This window comes from Podarcis bocagei (genome assembly GCF_964188305.1).
Source record: "Podarcis bocagei genome assembly, chromosome: 7".
Taxonomy (NCBI): Eukaryota; Metazoa; Chordata; class Lepidosauria; order Squamata; family Lacertidae; genus Podarcis; species Podarcis bocagei.
In genome coordinates, this window is record NC_138132.1 from 67,176,668 (window position 1) to 67,193,057 (window position 16,390).

Genomic DNA, 16,390 nt, shown 5'->3' on the forward strand with positions numbered 1-16,390 from the left:
TTCTCGTTCCTTATGGAGATGCTGCTGAAACAGTATAGAATGGGATGTTAATATGTGTTTGCCTTAATAGAGAAGGTGAAGAGTCTTTTGTTAACATAGTAGGTCAAAGGATGCCATTCAAAATCTTCCACCAGTTTTATAACTCTTGTGCTTTAAAATACCTCATTTGCAACTGCACATATTCAGCTAAACGTGTACTGTAGTTATACAATTACCCACATCTTTCCCCCATTCACAAAATCACTGACTTGAGCTCCCAAATTCATGGCTTCTGCACGTCCATTTGCTGTGTGCCGTGGAAGTTTCGGGATAATCGAGCTTGCGTGGGTAAGTAAATGGAGAGGAAGATGCTGGCTTTGCCTTCTAAGATGCGAATAAGCATTTTCCTCACGTAAAAGGTTGTTGATGTCCTGTTTTGGTACAGGCATTACTTGAGGTGAATGAATTTCATGTGGGCTAGTAGTTATAAGCCATAAAGTTGCTTGAATAGTGCTTAAAGCTTCATTCTTGTACAATGTTCAGGAAGTCTAGTTCTTTGGGGACTGCAACAGCTGTTAGTGTGTTGAGACGATTAACCTGCAAGGTCACTTGTTTCTCTGCTGCAGAAGGTCTGCTGTAAGCCTTGACTTGCACCCTGTTTAAGCAGGAAGGTGTCATGTAGTCTTGCCATGCCATGTGATAGTAGTGTTGTCATGTGATATTCATGCATTAGTGTTTAAAAATGTCTCTTTATGTATTGCCCTTCCTCAACTACATTCTTGGTCCTTGTCGATAGTAGATGTGAATGCTGGCATTTAAATTAACATTCCGAAAACTCTTGCTCATCATCAAACTCCTGCGAGCTCTCTGAGATTGCCATATTCCAAACTGCTTGATCCCCACCCAAAAAGAACATTTTACCTTCATTACTTTGTGTTTACCTTGTCTGTAAATTATTACATAATTTTAAAATGGGTTACACTGTCCTTTACAGTAGCTCAGATTGTTCTAGACATCCTGACATTAACATGTTTTCCACTTAGTAAATATTTATTGTAATTTTAGTGAGCTGGCCTGTGGGTGGCCTTTCTCTCTTTCTTGGAGGAGGGGAAATGGCAAAAATTCTTTTTTGCTTTGCTTAATCACATGATACTTAACCTCTGTCAAAAGTATAAAGGGAGCCATTTCTCTCCTTTAATGATTGTACAAAGACAAGTATTTCACTAGTGGTTTATAATTGGAGATGCTGTTCCGGTTAACTTATAAAACTTAATGTTTAATAATCTCTGGACTTAACTGCGTGTGAAATCAAGTGGGCTGACCATTCTCAGGTCTGAGAATGTGACTGTATTTTGTAAGCCATTGATGCACTCCCTAAGGCACCATGGATGAAGTGGAAAGCGCTGGTGCTAAGAAGGAAGTCATGTTTATCCATTTGTATTGAAGGGTGGCTGCCTCTTAACTGTTCTCTGCCACCTGCAACAGGGGGAATAAATGACAAGGGAAGGGTGTCATTCTCAGTGGAGGGTTTAAGGGATGTTCTTGTAGTACAAGAGTCTTGCCCCTGTTGCGAGAATGGTTTGAAAGTTTGGTTGTTAAATTGTTTTCACCCCTTAGTATTTCTATCCAGAGTGTTGTACTGTATGGCCTGGTGGCTCACTTGGGGTGATGATGTACTTCCTGGGGGCGATAATGTTACCAGAACACAAGCATGGAGAAGCAGTCGTCTCCACCAGGGCAGATAATTCAGCATTTAAAACTCATTTCACAAACTGCCAGCCACATTTCTGGAGTCAAAAAAGTGTGTGTGGATTTTGAAGTGTTAAGTATTCAAGTGAATATTTATAGCAAGGCATAGAATGGGGTTGGGGGGGACCATGAACAGATTAGTTAACAGGTGAACGCAGATAGCTGTGCTAAGTGGATTCTCTATTGTATAGATTTGAAATAGCTTCTTGCTGAGCTGCTTCTTGGTAAAATCGAGCATTTAATTTGAAAAATGAAGACCTTTGTGGAGTGTTAAAGCTAAGGGAAAATGTAGCCTGTGCCTATAGTTTAGGACTGGCAGTTATAAAACTTAATCTTCAGAGGGTTGGGGATTGGAACGGCATCTGATGATGTCTCTTGCACAACATAGACATGTTATGATCTGGTTTTAAAGAAAAGCATGTTGTTGTTGTTTTTTGTGTAAAAAAACCTCTCTGTCCAAAGGTCTTGCTCATGTTGGAGTTTGGACTTTGAAGGGCATTTCCTGTGGCCATCTACTTTGATTCTCTTGCTTGTAAAATGTACTGCATGACGGCGGCTGCTGCTGTTGAAGAACTGTTCTGGTTTTATTGACCAACCATAGGCTGGGGGCAGCAAATCATCAACAGAAAGATCTCTGCTGTGGAATTTGCTATTAGTTCAGCTGGAAGCCTTAGCTGCCCCTGAGGTTTTCATACATGACTGGAATGGGAGCAGGGCTTTCAGCGTTTAAGCAACAAATGGCTGTTCTGGAATAGGGTTCACTTTAAAAATGAAATTGTGCCCCCTGTTAAATTAACAGATTTTCGTCACTTGTAGAAATATTAAGTAACATCTAATTTTAAACTGATGGCTTCATCTAGAAGTGGACACAGATCAATTTTTGAGTATATTTAGAAATGTTACAAAATTAAAGGTTTAGTAAATAGGGTTGTAAACTTGGACTGGCAACTTTCCCCCAGGTTTTTTTTAATGGAATGTGACTTTCACTTTGCATTTTGATGCCTAGGAAACTGGGAAATACTGTAGTTGATAGTCCAGTCAGGTTTTGTCTTTTGGCTCCAGGCCCTGACAAAGATGCAAGGAAGCTTCTTGGTTCCAAAAGGTCACTGTAGGGAAAAGAACTGGAGAATTTCTGTGACCCATTGATTTTTTCCAATATATCATTTTGAAATAACTGCAAGTGTATGGGTGTGTGTGTGTTTGTGTGGAAAGGACAAGTTCTTTGCTAGTGATTATCAGGAATCAAATGGGAATGAAAATAAGAGGGTACAAGTCTGTAAGGCTATTCTCTCCCAAGACCGGTATTATTTGGCCTAGTGCAACTGCGTTTGAAATATGGGTTACTGTTCTGGTTGCTTCATCTCAAAAATGATAACTGCTCTTTCCCATTTTTTCAAAAGGCAACCAATGCAATCAAAAGGTTTCAAGCACCTTTACTATGGGCAAAATATCTGGGGCTTTTTAGTTTAGAAGAAAAATGACTAAAAGGGCAATAATGGTTTTTAAAACTATGTAAAATGTAGAGAAAGTGCAGATATATTTTTGTCCTAACTTGTAATACTAGAGCTTTGGGTTATCTAATAACTCAATGGCGGGAGATTCAAAACAGTCATGGGAAAAGCAGTTCACACACACAGGAAGGCATAATAATGGTATGAAATTCAGTTGTGTGAGCCACAAGATGTGGTGATGGCCATGGACTGATATTGTAGAAAAAGGCATGGGGTTAGAGAAATTCTGGGAGATGAAAGATGGTCTTAATGGTTCTTCAGAGTGAAATTTTGAATCATATAATCTACCAAAAATGCGTCAAATACCCTTAATTAATTGGCACCTAGTTTCGCATATTCATTTGATGCTTTTTAAAGTTTTGTTTACTAAATATAGATGTGCAATCAAAATTTTATCTGTTCTATAATAATCTAAAGTTTCCTATAGCTAAATATATTTGGAGTGAAATATTTGATTAGGAAAAACATTTGAAGCACAATTACGGTGCAATCCTAGACAAGTGTACTTGGACAGAAGTCTCACTGAATTCTTGGGACTTAGTCCAAGCTAAGTATGTATAGGTTTGCAGCCTTAATGTGGTTTCAGTGTTTAAACAAATCCAAAGCTTTCCCTGGAAATTATTTTTATTGCCATTCTTGTAAAGACGTGACTATTCAGCAGCATGCACTTCCTTTGTATCATTTAAGAAGAAAATAACAAGGCATTTAAACCTATTAATAAGCTAGTTTCAATCTGCCCAAAGACCCACGTATTGAATATTTTCCAGGTAAAGTCATCTGAGAAAGTAATTAAAATGTTGAAATTGCCCAAATGCAGTGGCATTCTATCTACTCATTAGGTTAATCATTAAGAAACTACAGTGGTGCCCCGCAAGACGAATGCCTCTCAAGACGAAAAACTCACTAGACGAAAGGGTTTTTCGGTTTTGCGTTGCTTCGCTAGACGAATTTCCCTATGGGCTTGCTTCGCAAGACGGAAACGTCTTGCACTTTTTTTCTTAAAGCTGCTTGAAGAGGCGCAGTTGCGACGGACCGTGCTTCGCAAGACGAAAAACATCGCAAGACGAAAAGACTCGCGGAATGAATTATTTTCGTCTTGCGAGGCACCACTGTATGCATTTCTAGAACTGGGAAAAAAATATGTGGAAATAGAAATGGACATTTTCCTTCTCTGCTTCACTGGTTATTCTCTTTAACTGTTGAATGGAGTCTGCAGGATTGGAAACAATGGGCTTCTGAATACCAGTTGCTGAAGATACATAATATTGTACAGTGGTACCTCTGGATGCGAACGGGATCCATTCCGGAGCCCCGTTCGCATTCTGAAGCGAACGCAACCCACGTCCGCGGGTCGCAATTCACCGCTTCTGTGCATGCCGTGACATCATTTTGAGTGCCTGCGCGAGCGGCAAAACCCAGAAGTAATGGACTCCATTACTTCCGGGTCGCTGCGGAGCCAACCTGAAAATGCTTAACCTGAAGCTACTTCAACCCGAGGTATGACTGTAGTTGATCTTGTGTGTTGTTTGGTGACTTCCTGGAAGCAGGAGGTTGGTTTGCTGGAGAGAAAGCCATTGGGGAATGAGGGTGTTGTCCCTGGGCTTCTCCCCCTCAAATCTTCTTTTCATGCTATGTGTACTTACCTTCTTCCTGCTCTTTTCTTGAAATTGATTACAGCTGCTGTTTATATCTTGGTTATGAAGAAGTCTTTCCTAAACATGCTCCCTGAGGCAAGGGAGTTGTAGTCCAAAACATCTATGGGCACCAGCTTGGGGAAGCATTGGCAGAGTTTCTTGGTAGGGCGTCTACTACCTTACAATGTGAAAGTTGTAATGTTGGAATATATATTTTTTATACAGTCGTACCTTAGAAGTTGAATGGAGTCGTTCGACTTCCAAAACGTTTGCAAACCAAAGTGCGGCTTCTGATTGGCTGCAGGAAGCTCCTGCAGCCAATTGGAAGCCCCGTTGGACATTCAGGTTCCAAAGAACATTCACAAACCAGAACACTCACTTCTGGGTTTGCGGCGTTCGGGAGCCAAAATGTTCAACTTGCAAGGCGTTTGGGATCCAAGGTACAACTGTACAGAGGTTTTTTTATTATTATTTCAGTACAGGTAACTACTTTTTCTTGTTGCAATTTTGTTCCTACACTTGTAGATTCTTATCTCTTACTACTTTAGCTTTTACAATAATTATGGAAAAGACAAGTGCCCTGTAAAAGGCGAGAAAACAATTTTGCAGGCTTTGAAAAACGACTGCCTGGAAGCAAACCTAAATGGTACAAATGCATCCGCTCCAGGGCTTGTACAAAAAAGGCCAGCTAGGCTGCGTGGAGCTGGAAACTGCCCTGGCGTGTATTGCTGCTTTGTTCAGTTTTCAAGCACATGTTGAGCTTGCAGTCTGTCACCCAGATGGCTATTTTTAGCACTACTACTGCCGCTTTCAGAATTTCTCCCTCCCTCCCCCCTTTCCACTAAACCTTCTTGTTAAATAATATTCTTAGATGTATTTGATCTTACTTGGCGATTTGAGCCTGGCTTCAAACCTGTGCAGTTCATTTTATGCATTTCGTCTTCACTCTGCTTTCTCATGCATAAACTGAATGGGACTTAAGAGATAGCAGCTTGAGAATGTACATCATCATCATCATCATCATCATCATCATCATCATCATCATCTGGATTTCTTACACACCCTTCACCCTGAGGTCTCAGGGTTGTATGGCAGTGCAACATTAGAAGCAGTTAAAGCAGCTTAAAATCAAAAGAATTTGGTGATATATATGTCAAAGGCTGGGGCAAAGAGGTGAATTTTCAGCGTACAATAAAACCTATATACTGAAGTGCAATAGGGACGCGGGTGGCGCTTTGGGTTAAACCACAGAGCCTAGGACTTGCCGATTAGAATGTTGGTGGTTTGAATCCCCGCGACGGGGTGAGCTCCCGTTGCTCGGTCCCTGCTCCTGCCAACCTAGCAGTTTGAAAGCACGTCAAAAGTGCAAGTAGATAAATAGGTACCGCTCCGGCGGGAAGGTAAACAGCGTTTCCGCGCGCTGCTCTGGTTCGCCATAAGCGGCGTAGTCATGCTGGCCACATGACCCGGAAGCTGTACGCCAGCTCCCTCGGCCAATAAAGCGAGATGAGCACCGCAACCCCAGAGTCGGCCATGACTGGACCTAATGGTCAGGGGTCCCTTTACCTTTACTGAAGATGCACCTCTGTGGGGAGGGAATTCTACAACTTAGGGGATGCCACAGGGGATGTTCTCTCTTGGGCCAGGACCCCTCAAACATTTGTGGGTGGTACGACTACCCAAGAGGGCCCACACTCTCGAGATGGTCTATATAGGAAAGGAGGTAGCCTGTTCAGATATTTGTGGCCTGTAGTGTTTGGTGAAGTATGGCCTTGGTGCTGCTGTGCTCTCTCTCTCTCCACACATACCCCCCGCCTCGTACAGATCCACCTAAGTCATCTGGGAGACGAAAGTGAACAGAGAAGTAGCATAGTTTGAATAGGTAGTAGCAGTTAGCTGCATGAGAGTAATTGCATTGAGGAGTTCTGTCATCACATTATTATGTAGTGAGAACTTGATGGGAGTAATCAGCTTGTTTGTGATCCAGAAGAACTGTGTGCAGGGTAAATAAATGACAAGATGTTCAGTCCAAAATATTACTTTTCCAAGCTTCAGGAGAAATGTCTTGAATTGGATAATCATACTGCAGTATGTCTCCAATGACATCTTTATTTCCTCTCTCAAAAATACTTCCCTGAACTCTAAAATTGCTTAGAGGCATAATCTAGTGATTCTGCCAAAGAGCAGTAACATCATTAAATACTTTTCACTGTTTGCATTCATATCCTGGCTGTTGAATTTGTTGGGAGTGGGCTTCCTGCCCACCGCCTGATCTTGTGTGGCAGATTGTTTAGTTCTAAAGCAGAGGTTCCCTGCAAGTCTCATTCTGGTGGTTCACAGTATGCCCGTATTAAATAATTGTATTGAACTTTAATTGTATTTTTATTGCTGCTTTTAATTCTTATTGTGTATATTATTGTATTACAATATGTATTCTTCGGAAGGTATACAATATAATACAACATAAGAAATAAAAGAAGCAGTAAAATGCACTTGGAAATAATCCAGCACAGTGCATTACAGTTGCTGCAATAGGCAGAAAAATCATTTAAGTAGTCCTCCAATACAATCAGCAATTTTTAAGTGGAGAAAAAAAGTTTGAGAACTACTGTTCTAAAACATAACGATTACCTTTTTGTGCCCTAATCTTGAGTGTGTTGAAATTACAAGGGCAGGAAAAGACTTGACCTGACACAGCTGTTTGTCAGTGTTGGGAAGAACAGCCAAGCAGTGCAAGCGTGTTGCTTTTGTATAGTTGGAATAGGCTGTAGGTAGAACAAGACTGCATGTTCTGTGCATTTGTTCTATATTTGTAAACCACTTAGAAGCCATTTTGGCATATAAGTGGTATATAAATGAATAAATGATGATGATATTATAAACATGTGTAAATATCTGCAGTCACAGTGGCTGGTATAATGCTCTTAGGGATTTGTTCTTGTGTCCTTGGTTCTTTGTAGGATGGAGAGGTGGAATATAAATACAGTATGTTAAATGAAGAATTTTGAACCCGAATGGAAGGTCTGTTTTATGGGACCCTTTGGCGGGGGATGTACATTGCAAACAGTAAAAAGTTATTTGCACCAAAGCTTTGATAGTTAAAGGCCTACAGTTCCAAATCTATTGGATCACCAAATATGTAAGAACTGGTAAAAAAAAGAGAGGGGTATGTGTATATAGAGGAAGGGAGGGAGGCATGATTTGTTTGCTGTTGTATGTTTCAAATTTTTATTGTCTATGTTGCCTCCTTTGGGAGGATGAAGTGCAAGGAATGTGAATGAGGCTATAAAACCACCAAGACTTTATAGAGTGTAATTAATTCAGAATCCTTTATGGACTTTTATTGGTTGGCCTTCTCTCCCTTCCCTCACTTACCTTTAAGACTTTTAAGATTTTTGTACCATGGAGTTTAGATGATTGCTTTGCAGAACTTGGACTGCTGTCCAGTCCAATTTTTCAATTTTTGAGTCCCACTGAGTTCAGTTAGTAATTCCTAAGTTTTGGCTTAGTGTACTACACCCAAGACACTTACGAACAATGCCTTACCTGAATATGTAGCCACTTTGTTATTTTGTCACGGGGAATTTTTTTCTGCTTGAGCTGTATTGATTTTTTTTTTTTTTAATGACGTGGAGCTCTTGTTCCTAATACTGAATTCAGTTGTGGTCTGCCACTTGCTGCTCCATGTTCTTGCCTCCTTTGCCCCAATTTTTGCATTTGTCCACTGTGCACATGAAATGAATAGTTCAGTGTATAAAGTGTGACAGTTTGGTTCTTAGCTCTATTTTACCCTTCCAGTCAATGTGAAGTTTGTATGGTTCAAGAAATAGATAAGAGGCCTTCACCGGTTTGGTCCTTCATGAGGGTTGTTGGCTGTGCAGGACTCAAGAGAAGACTCAGGATTCACCAGCTGACCATTGGTTCTTGCTGAAAGCCCTGTGATAAGCTTTGAAGCTCTGACAATCAGCTGATCAGCAGTTCCTGCAATCCCCTTTTGGCCTAGTGCAACTTCAGCTGCCCACAGCTGATGCACATGGCTTTTTCAAAATGGCGTTGTGGGTCAGATGAGGAAGCCTGGCTGGTCTAATTAATTCTGCAAACTGGAGGTTCCCTGCCCCTTCCTGAAGTGATAAAAAGTTGATAGTTTGTAGGGACACGTTCCTCTTGAGTTGAGGAGAACACTTGAGACTTAATATGCCTGTAATAATAAAGAAATCTCAAGCTTCATCCGAGCCAACTTTCCCTGTTCTGGCACCCTTCAGATATTGTGAAACTACACCTTCCTTCATCCCATGCTGGCTTGGCACTCATGGGAGTTGTAGTGTGTGAAGGGCACCAGTCTGAGGAAAGATACAATTGTAGTGTTTTGCCATTACCTCCCACCTGCACTCTTGAAACTCCATTTTAAAATATTTCCTATTCTCCACCTCTGAAATCCCCAGCTGAGCAATTCACTTAACTTTTTTCCTCTTTCCTCCTGTTGCATAAACAGAGTAGGATGTAAATATTATTATTTATTATCTCATTCTACTGTTGTTTGCACCCAAAGTATGCATCCATACCACCATTAATTACTTACTGATAAAGGTGCTTTGTATAATGACTATACAGTCATACCTTGGGTTAAAGTCGCTTCAGGTTGAGCATTTTCAGGTTGCGCTCCGCGATGACCCGGAAGTAACGAATGGGTTACTTCTGGGTTTCGCCGCTTGCGCATACGGTCAAAATGACGTCACATGCATGCGCAGAAGCGGCGAATTGCGACCCACAGACGTGGGTTGCGTTCTGCTCATTCGCATCCAGAGGTACCACTGTATATCCAGACCAAAGGCTCCATATTTTGGTTTGTACTAAGCAGTGACTCCAGTTACTGAAGGTTGATAAGAATAAAATGATGCATGATCTCCATGTCTTAACAGTTTCTTTACTCTGGCATCAGAACATGTGTAACCCAACAGTGCTTCCTTTTTGCTCCCTTTTTATGTTACGTAGATGCTTCAAAGGGGAGCAGCTTTGCTTGATGTTCTGTCATACAAACAGCAACTTAGTGTGAATCTGAAAGAATGAAAAGACAGTTTAGATCTGAATGGCAGATCTCTGCTTTAAATAAGGAGAATGATAAAATTGAGAGGCTTCATTTCTGTAATTTTTGTGTTCACTGTAGACTTAGTTTATCAAGGCAGCATGCATAGTCCTTCCCTTTCCCTCCCCACCCCTATTTTATCCTCCTAACAACCCTCTGAGGTAGGTTAGGCTTAGAGTTGGTGACTGGTCCAAGTCACCCAGTGAGCTTTCATGGCTTAAAGGGGATTTCAACTTGGGTCTCCCCAGTTCTGGACTGACAACCGCTATACCACACTGATCCCTGAGTAAAGCTTCCCTGTCTTTCTTGACCTGGCTCTGCTTCGTGCCTGAGCTTAAACATTTTATAGTACTTTTTTGTCTGGTGAAGCTGATAGATGCTTATAATACAAGTCTTTCTTGAGGACTGTATTTTAGACCATGCACATTATTCTTTGTGTAAGACTGAAAGTAGAAAAACATTTGGAAATGTCAGTGGAAGATAATCTACTTTGCAATAGGATAAGATGTTATTTCTATATCCGTCTGCCCCCCTCTTTCCTGCAAATTAAATGCAGCCTATATGAATAGCCGCTTGTTACCTACACCTTATTTTAGGCCTGGATGTGGTATTCTAACAAATCCTCAGATGTGCTCAATGCACACAACTAAGGCTGATAGTAGAATAATTCACTGCTAGTTTGCTTGTGCTGCATCTATGTTTTCCTTTTTGTTATCCAAACTTCTTTTGCTTTTGCTTTCAGATCTTTGATTATACAAACATACATGCTGAAAAATCTGGAGAGAGGGCCGTATTTATTTTTAACTGGTATAAGCTTTTTTTTTACAGCACCTTGGACAGTACATGCTGTAGAGTAATAATAAGAATTTTAGTTGAGAAGAACAAACCCTCCCCACAGCTGTGCAGCCTTCCTGTCCATCATGACTTGGGTTTGGTCTCCATGTAGGCGGCCATGCTCTAGCTCACTCTAGACATCTGGGAGACTTTGTGGTTTAGTAGCCGTTCAATAGCTATTGTGTTGCTTCAGGAGACTATAGCAGTTTGCAATGGCCAGGCCTCTGTCCTTTTGTATGTGAGGATTGGGATGCTATGGTTATATGGTTCATGCAGTGATCCAGAGCAGGAAAAAAAATTCTGGTCCTATGCTTTCCCATGGAAACGTATTCATTTCTTAAAATGTGTTGTTGAACAAAATGAATCAGTAGCACAGTGGCCTAGGTCACATGTCACTTTAAAGCATAGTTAAAAACAAGCTGTTGCTTAAAAGCAAGCAATGTGCTGGTGCATTTACTCCCCCTATTCCTGCCTTTGTTGCATTGGGAGGGAAATAAACCAGAAGCTGGCTCAGTGTTACTTGCAAACAAGCGCTCATGATCTGTTTCTCTCAAAACATACCACAAGCAGTAAGCCAAGAGCAAACCTTGGCTAATGAGATTCCAGTTGAATTTTCCAATTCAGATTCTGTTTTTCAAGTAGCCTATGACTGCTCCAGTCATTTGCAGAAGCGTCAAGAGTTGTTGTGGTATTACTGAACCATACATGATCTCTTATACTGACCTGACACTCTCAGCACTATTGAACTTGCCCTTCAACTGTCATGCCTTATTTTTTGTGTGGAGATAATGAATAGAGAACATTATTTTGCATTATTTTCCAGTCTAGAACTGGAAGTTATTTGTTGTACTCTTTCTGGTTTGTGGTCAACCCTACACCAAACCCAGGACTCGGGCTCTATTGCTGTAATCTAGGACTATTCATGATTTTAAAAAAATATAAATCCCCAAAAGGATTGTAGTTTAAAATTACCTCTTTAGCTCTCCCATGTATAGAAGGCATACTGGGGTACTGGGAATGTCTTCTGTAGAAGTGGCAGCAGAGATTGGATTTGCTGTTCTGACACTTCATTTAGTACCACTTGGGAACAAAGCTGCTGGCAGCTTGTGTGGTTGGTTTGGAAAGATGTCAGCTCATAAACATACCGTATTTTTCGCACTATAGGACGCACTTTTTCCCCTCCAAAAATGAAGGGGAAATGTGTGTGCGTCCTATGGTGCGAATGCAGGCTTTTGCTGAAGCCTGGAGAGCGAGAGGGGTCCGTGCGCACCGACCCCTCTCGCTCTCCAGGCTTCAGGAAGCTATCCCAAGTCTTGCAAGCCCGGCGGGATGTCCCGCGGGCTCGCAAGGCTTGCGGGCAGCAGCCTGCACCCAAAAGCTGGGGACAGCGGGGAGGCGCAGAGCCGCCACCCCGCTATTCCCCGACCTGATCTGGAGGCTGGCGGGGGGAGAAGCAAGCCTGCTTCTCCCCCCCACCATCCCCACAACCTCCAGATCAGGTCGTGGAAAAGCGGGATGGCGGCGCTCCGCTATCCCGCTTTTCCCCGACCTGATCGGGAGGCTGGCGGGGGGAGAAGCAAGCCTGCTTCTCCCCCCCACCAGCCCCACAACCTCCAGATCAGGTCGTGGAAAAGCGGGATGGCGGCGCTCCGCTATCCCGCTTTTCCCCGACCTGATCGGGAGGCTGGGGGAGGGAGAAGCAAGCCTGCTTCTCCCCCCCACCAGCCCCACAACCTCCAGATCAGGTCGTGGAAAAGCGGGATGGCGGCGCTCCGCTATCCCGCTTTTCCCCGACCTGATGGGGAGGCTGGGGGAGGGAGAAGCAAGCCTGCTTCTCCCCCCCACCAGCCCCACAACCTCCAGATCAGGTCGGGGGAAAGCGGGATGGCGGCGCTCCGCTATCCCGCTTTTCCCCGACCTGATCTGGAGGCTGGCGGGGGGAGAAGCAAGCCTGCTTCTCCCCCCCACCAGCCCCACAACCTCCAGATCAGGTCGGGGGAAAGCGGGATGGCGGCGCTCCGCTATCCCGCTTTTCCCCGACCTGATCGGGAGGCTGGGGGAGGGAGAAGCAAGCCTGCTTCTCCCCCCCACCAGCCCCACAACCTCCAGATCAGGTCGGGGGAAAGCGGGATGGCGGCGCTCCGCTATCCCGCTTTTCCCCGACCTGATCGGGAGGCTGGGGGAGGGAGAAGCAAGCCTGCTTCTCCCCCCCACCAGCCCCACAACCTCCAGATCAGGTCGGGGGAAAGCGGGATGGCGGCGCTCCGCTATCCCGCTTTTCCCCGACCTGATCGGGAGGCTGGGGGAGGGAGAAGCAAGCCTGCTTCTCCCCCCCACCAGCCCCACAACCTCCAGATCAGGTCGTGGAAAAGCGGGATGGCGGCGCTCCGCTATCCCGCTTTTCCCCGACCTGATGGGGAGGCTGGGGGAGGGAGAAGCAAGCCTGCTTCTCCCCCCCCCACCATCCCCACAACCTCCCGGCTTCAGGAGAGCCCCACCGCCAGCCCCACAAGCTCGGGGGACAGCGGGAGAGGCGCAGCGCGCCATCCCGCTGTCTCCCGACATGGTTTGGAGGTTGGCGGAAGGCTTCCTCCTCCCCCAGCCCCGCAAGTTCCCAGAGCGATGCCAAAGCATGGCTCTGGGTCCCGTTCTGGGGGAGGGGGAAGCTCGGGCTTCCCCGCCCCAGCCCCGCGCCTGGGGGGGGGGGATAAATTTTTTTTGCCTTTATTTCCCCCCCCCCCCAATCTAGGTGCGTCCTATGGACCGGTGCGTCCAATAGTCCGAAAAATACGGTATTCTCTGCTTGTGAGATCAAGGGAGTATTATGTCTGTGGTACAAGCTTAGATTTGTAGTGGCTCATAGCCTTATGGTCACAAGTGGTATACGTAATGCGACAAGTTATGGAGATGAATTCTCTCTCTCTCTCTCTCTCTCTGTGTGTGTGTGTGTGTGTGTGTGAGAGAGAGAGAGAGAGAGAGAGAGAGAGAGAGAGAGAACTTGAACCTTTTGCTTCAGAGAGGAGGAGTAAGTTCTAAGTCTTGTTTTCTGATGTATTGTATTTACTTTTTTCCTCTTTGTAGATGATCATGGAAACAGCAATGGAAGTCATGTAAAAATCTTTTTACCGAAAAAGCTGCTTGAATGTCTACCAAAATGTTCCAGTTTACCAAAAGAGAGGCACCGTTGGAACACTAACGAGGTAGATACATCCAATTTCTGTGTTTTTCACTGGCTGGATTGTTTAAATCATATCACATTGGAATCAAAATCTTGTTCAAAAAGGCTCTGCCACCATCAATTCAGAAAGGTTCTGCCACCATCCCCCTCCCCCGGCAAGAATTGTCAATCAAGTCATTGGAAACTTAGCATGAAGTTTGAATTGTTTGTGTTTTTAAAAACAAAGAAGCAGAATTTGTGGGCTCTGCTGCATGTGGCAGGTGTTGGCATTTGTTTGCATGTCTTGCATTTTGCTTCTCTCCAAGGTATAGTTAAGATCTGTGTGAATCTGATGTAAATGCTCTTACACTTGTCAGGAATTAATGAAGACATAGCTATGGTGCATCTTTGTCTCAAGTATTAATTTGATAAAGACAGGAGGAAGATGATAAAACTTCCCAACAGCAGAACTGCTCTTGACCCTGCTTGCACAATAACTTCCCTGCTTTTCAAATTGCTTTAATATAGCATCCTCTTGACGGTATAAAGAATGAAATCTAGCCATGTATGAAACATTTGGTAATGTGCATAAAGGCTTTCAGAAATATTTAGTCTCTGAGGAATGTAGCATTCTCATGTCAATTTTAAAAAATCAAACCTTTTAAATTCCAAGATATAGTGGTCAAGTGTGGTTTGTTATAATGCAAAATATGTGAAGAGATGTGAACTCTATCCAAGCTCTTCTAAGTTCTTTGTTGACTTCTACAGAGTTAAGCACAGGCTTAAATCTCTGCTGATGAAATGGGTGGGTCTTTAAAGAGCATAATCTTTGTTTGGATTGTTCCTTGCATATCAAGTATTTCGGTGTAACTTTGGGCTGAGCACTGCGTTTAAGCAGTCACACTCTGCAAAGGTTCTACTTGCAGCTTGTAGAAAAGTATAGGTTTGTCAAGAATAAGTGGCTTGTAAGTAGTTGTGAATATAAGCAACTAACAATCTGTGAGGGAAATGTATATTTGATAGTTAACTTGCTAGTTGTCAGAGTTGCTTCAATACCTTTATCTGGTAACTTATTTCAGAAGGTTTCATCATCATAAATTGGGGGCACCATCTAGCTTAAGTTCAATGCTCTTAACATTCCATTTATTTTAGTGGAAAATTTTAAGCATGTGTGCAGTCAATGGGATTTACTTACCTTTGACAGGATTGTATCTGTGGTGTAGAACATGCACCTTCACAAGTGGGAAAAAGTGTTGATAGCAAAGTTATATTATCCTTGATTTCCCACTGTCTACCTTTCGTAACTTGTTTAGTATTTCATGGATTTTTTAAAAAAGCTTTTTGTGGTTCCTGAGTTCTGACATCTTAGGTGATAACTTCTGTTGGCTTTGTTGTAGCTTTACTTGGCTATTTGTCTTGCAGCCATGCACAATTGGACTCTGTCTCTGTAATTAGTAAAGCTTTTCCACGTAGTACTCTTGATGCCGTTTGCAAACCATTTTGAATATAATTAGAAAGTTCTGCAGCTTTTAGCGGATAAGTAAGAAAGAGAAAAGTCAATTCCTTCTAAAGGGAGTATCAAGCCTGTGGGCCAATATCTTTTGGTCTTTCTCAAAAGCGTTTTCTCTGATTTTAACCAAATCTCTGGTCTTTTCAATTTCTGCTTTGAAGGATATGAAAATAGCCAAGTGCCATTCATAAAAACTTGTGGGACTGGCTGCCACTGATTAGTTATTCACGATATGTTGATTCCTTAGGCCTAGAACTTCCACATAGACTGGAGATTTGCATTCCTGTTTGGGTTTAGGCAAGAAGCAGCTGAGTGAGAAGCAACAATAGTACCTCCTCAGTACAGTTAGATAGATATAGGGCAGGGATGGGAATGGGCCTGTGGTCCTCGATGTTGTTGGACTCTTTCCCCACATGAGCATCAGCCAGCATGGCATAGTGGGTGTTGTAGACCAACATCATCTGAAGGGTCACAGCCTCCCTGTCCCTAATGTAAGGGCTGATCTTCCTGTCATCCATACAGGATACCAATGAGGACCCCCCCCCCAGAGTAAGATACAGAAATGCTCTTGTAGGTTAAAGATTTCTGAAAGAGGGTTCTGTAACAAATGGAGCACTTAATGATTCTAAATCCTTTTTAAAGAGTGCGAGTATGTTTGGAATAATCATAGAAACAAAAGGTGCCCAGATACATTGCCAGCTGTAGCTCTAAGATACAGCATGGTCCATGTCAATTGGTTTGAAGAATGGCTTCCATTCATTCTGGGAGGGTGGGGCATGATGAGAGAACAGCCTCTATTGGCTTGTGTACTGCTGGTCAGGGAGGGTGGGAGAAGGCCTCCAAGAGCCTGTGGACAGGAGTTGTATTAGCAGTTGTGTGGGAAAGATGGCACATTCTCTGTGTAAGCCATAGAACAAATTGCAGTTGTGACCT

The 16,390-nt window shown here is 43.2% G+C and overlaps 1 protein-coding gene across 3 annotated transcripts in view; it reads left to right on the forward strand.

Annotated features, from left to right (window-relative positions):
• CAMTA1 (calmodulin binding transcription activator 1) overlaps positions 1 to 16,390 on the forward strand; it is a 724,786-nt gene that overhangs the window by 5,116 nt on the left and 703,280 nt on the right. For all 3 annotated transcript variants that reach the window (XM_081201361.1, XM_081201360.1, XM_081201362.1), the window contains exon 2: positions 13,872 to 13,990. In XM_081201361.1, the coding sequence (XP_081057487.1) occupies positions 13,872 to 13,990 (119 nt within the window). The remainder of the gene's footprint in view (positions 1 to 13,871; positions 13,991 to 16,390) is intronic.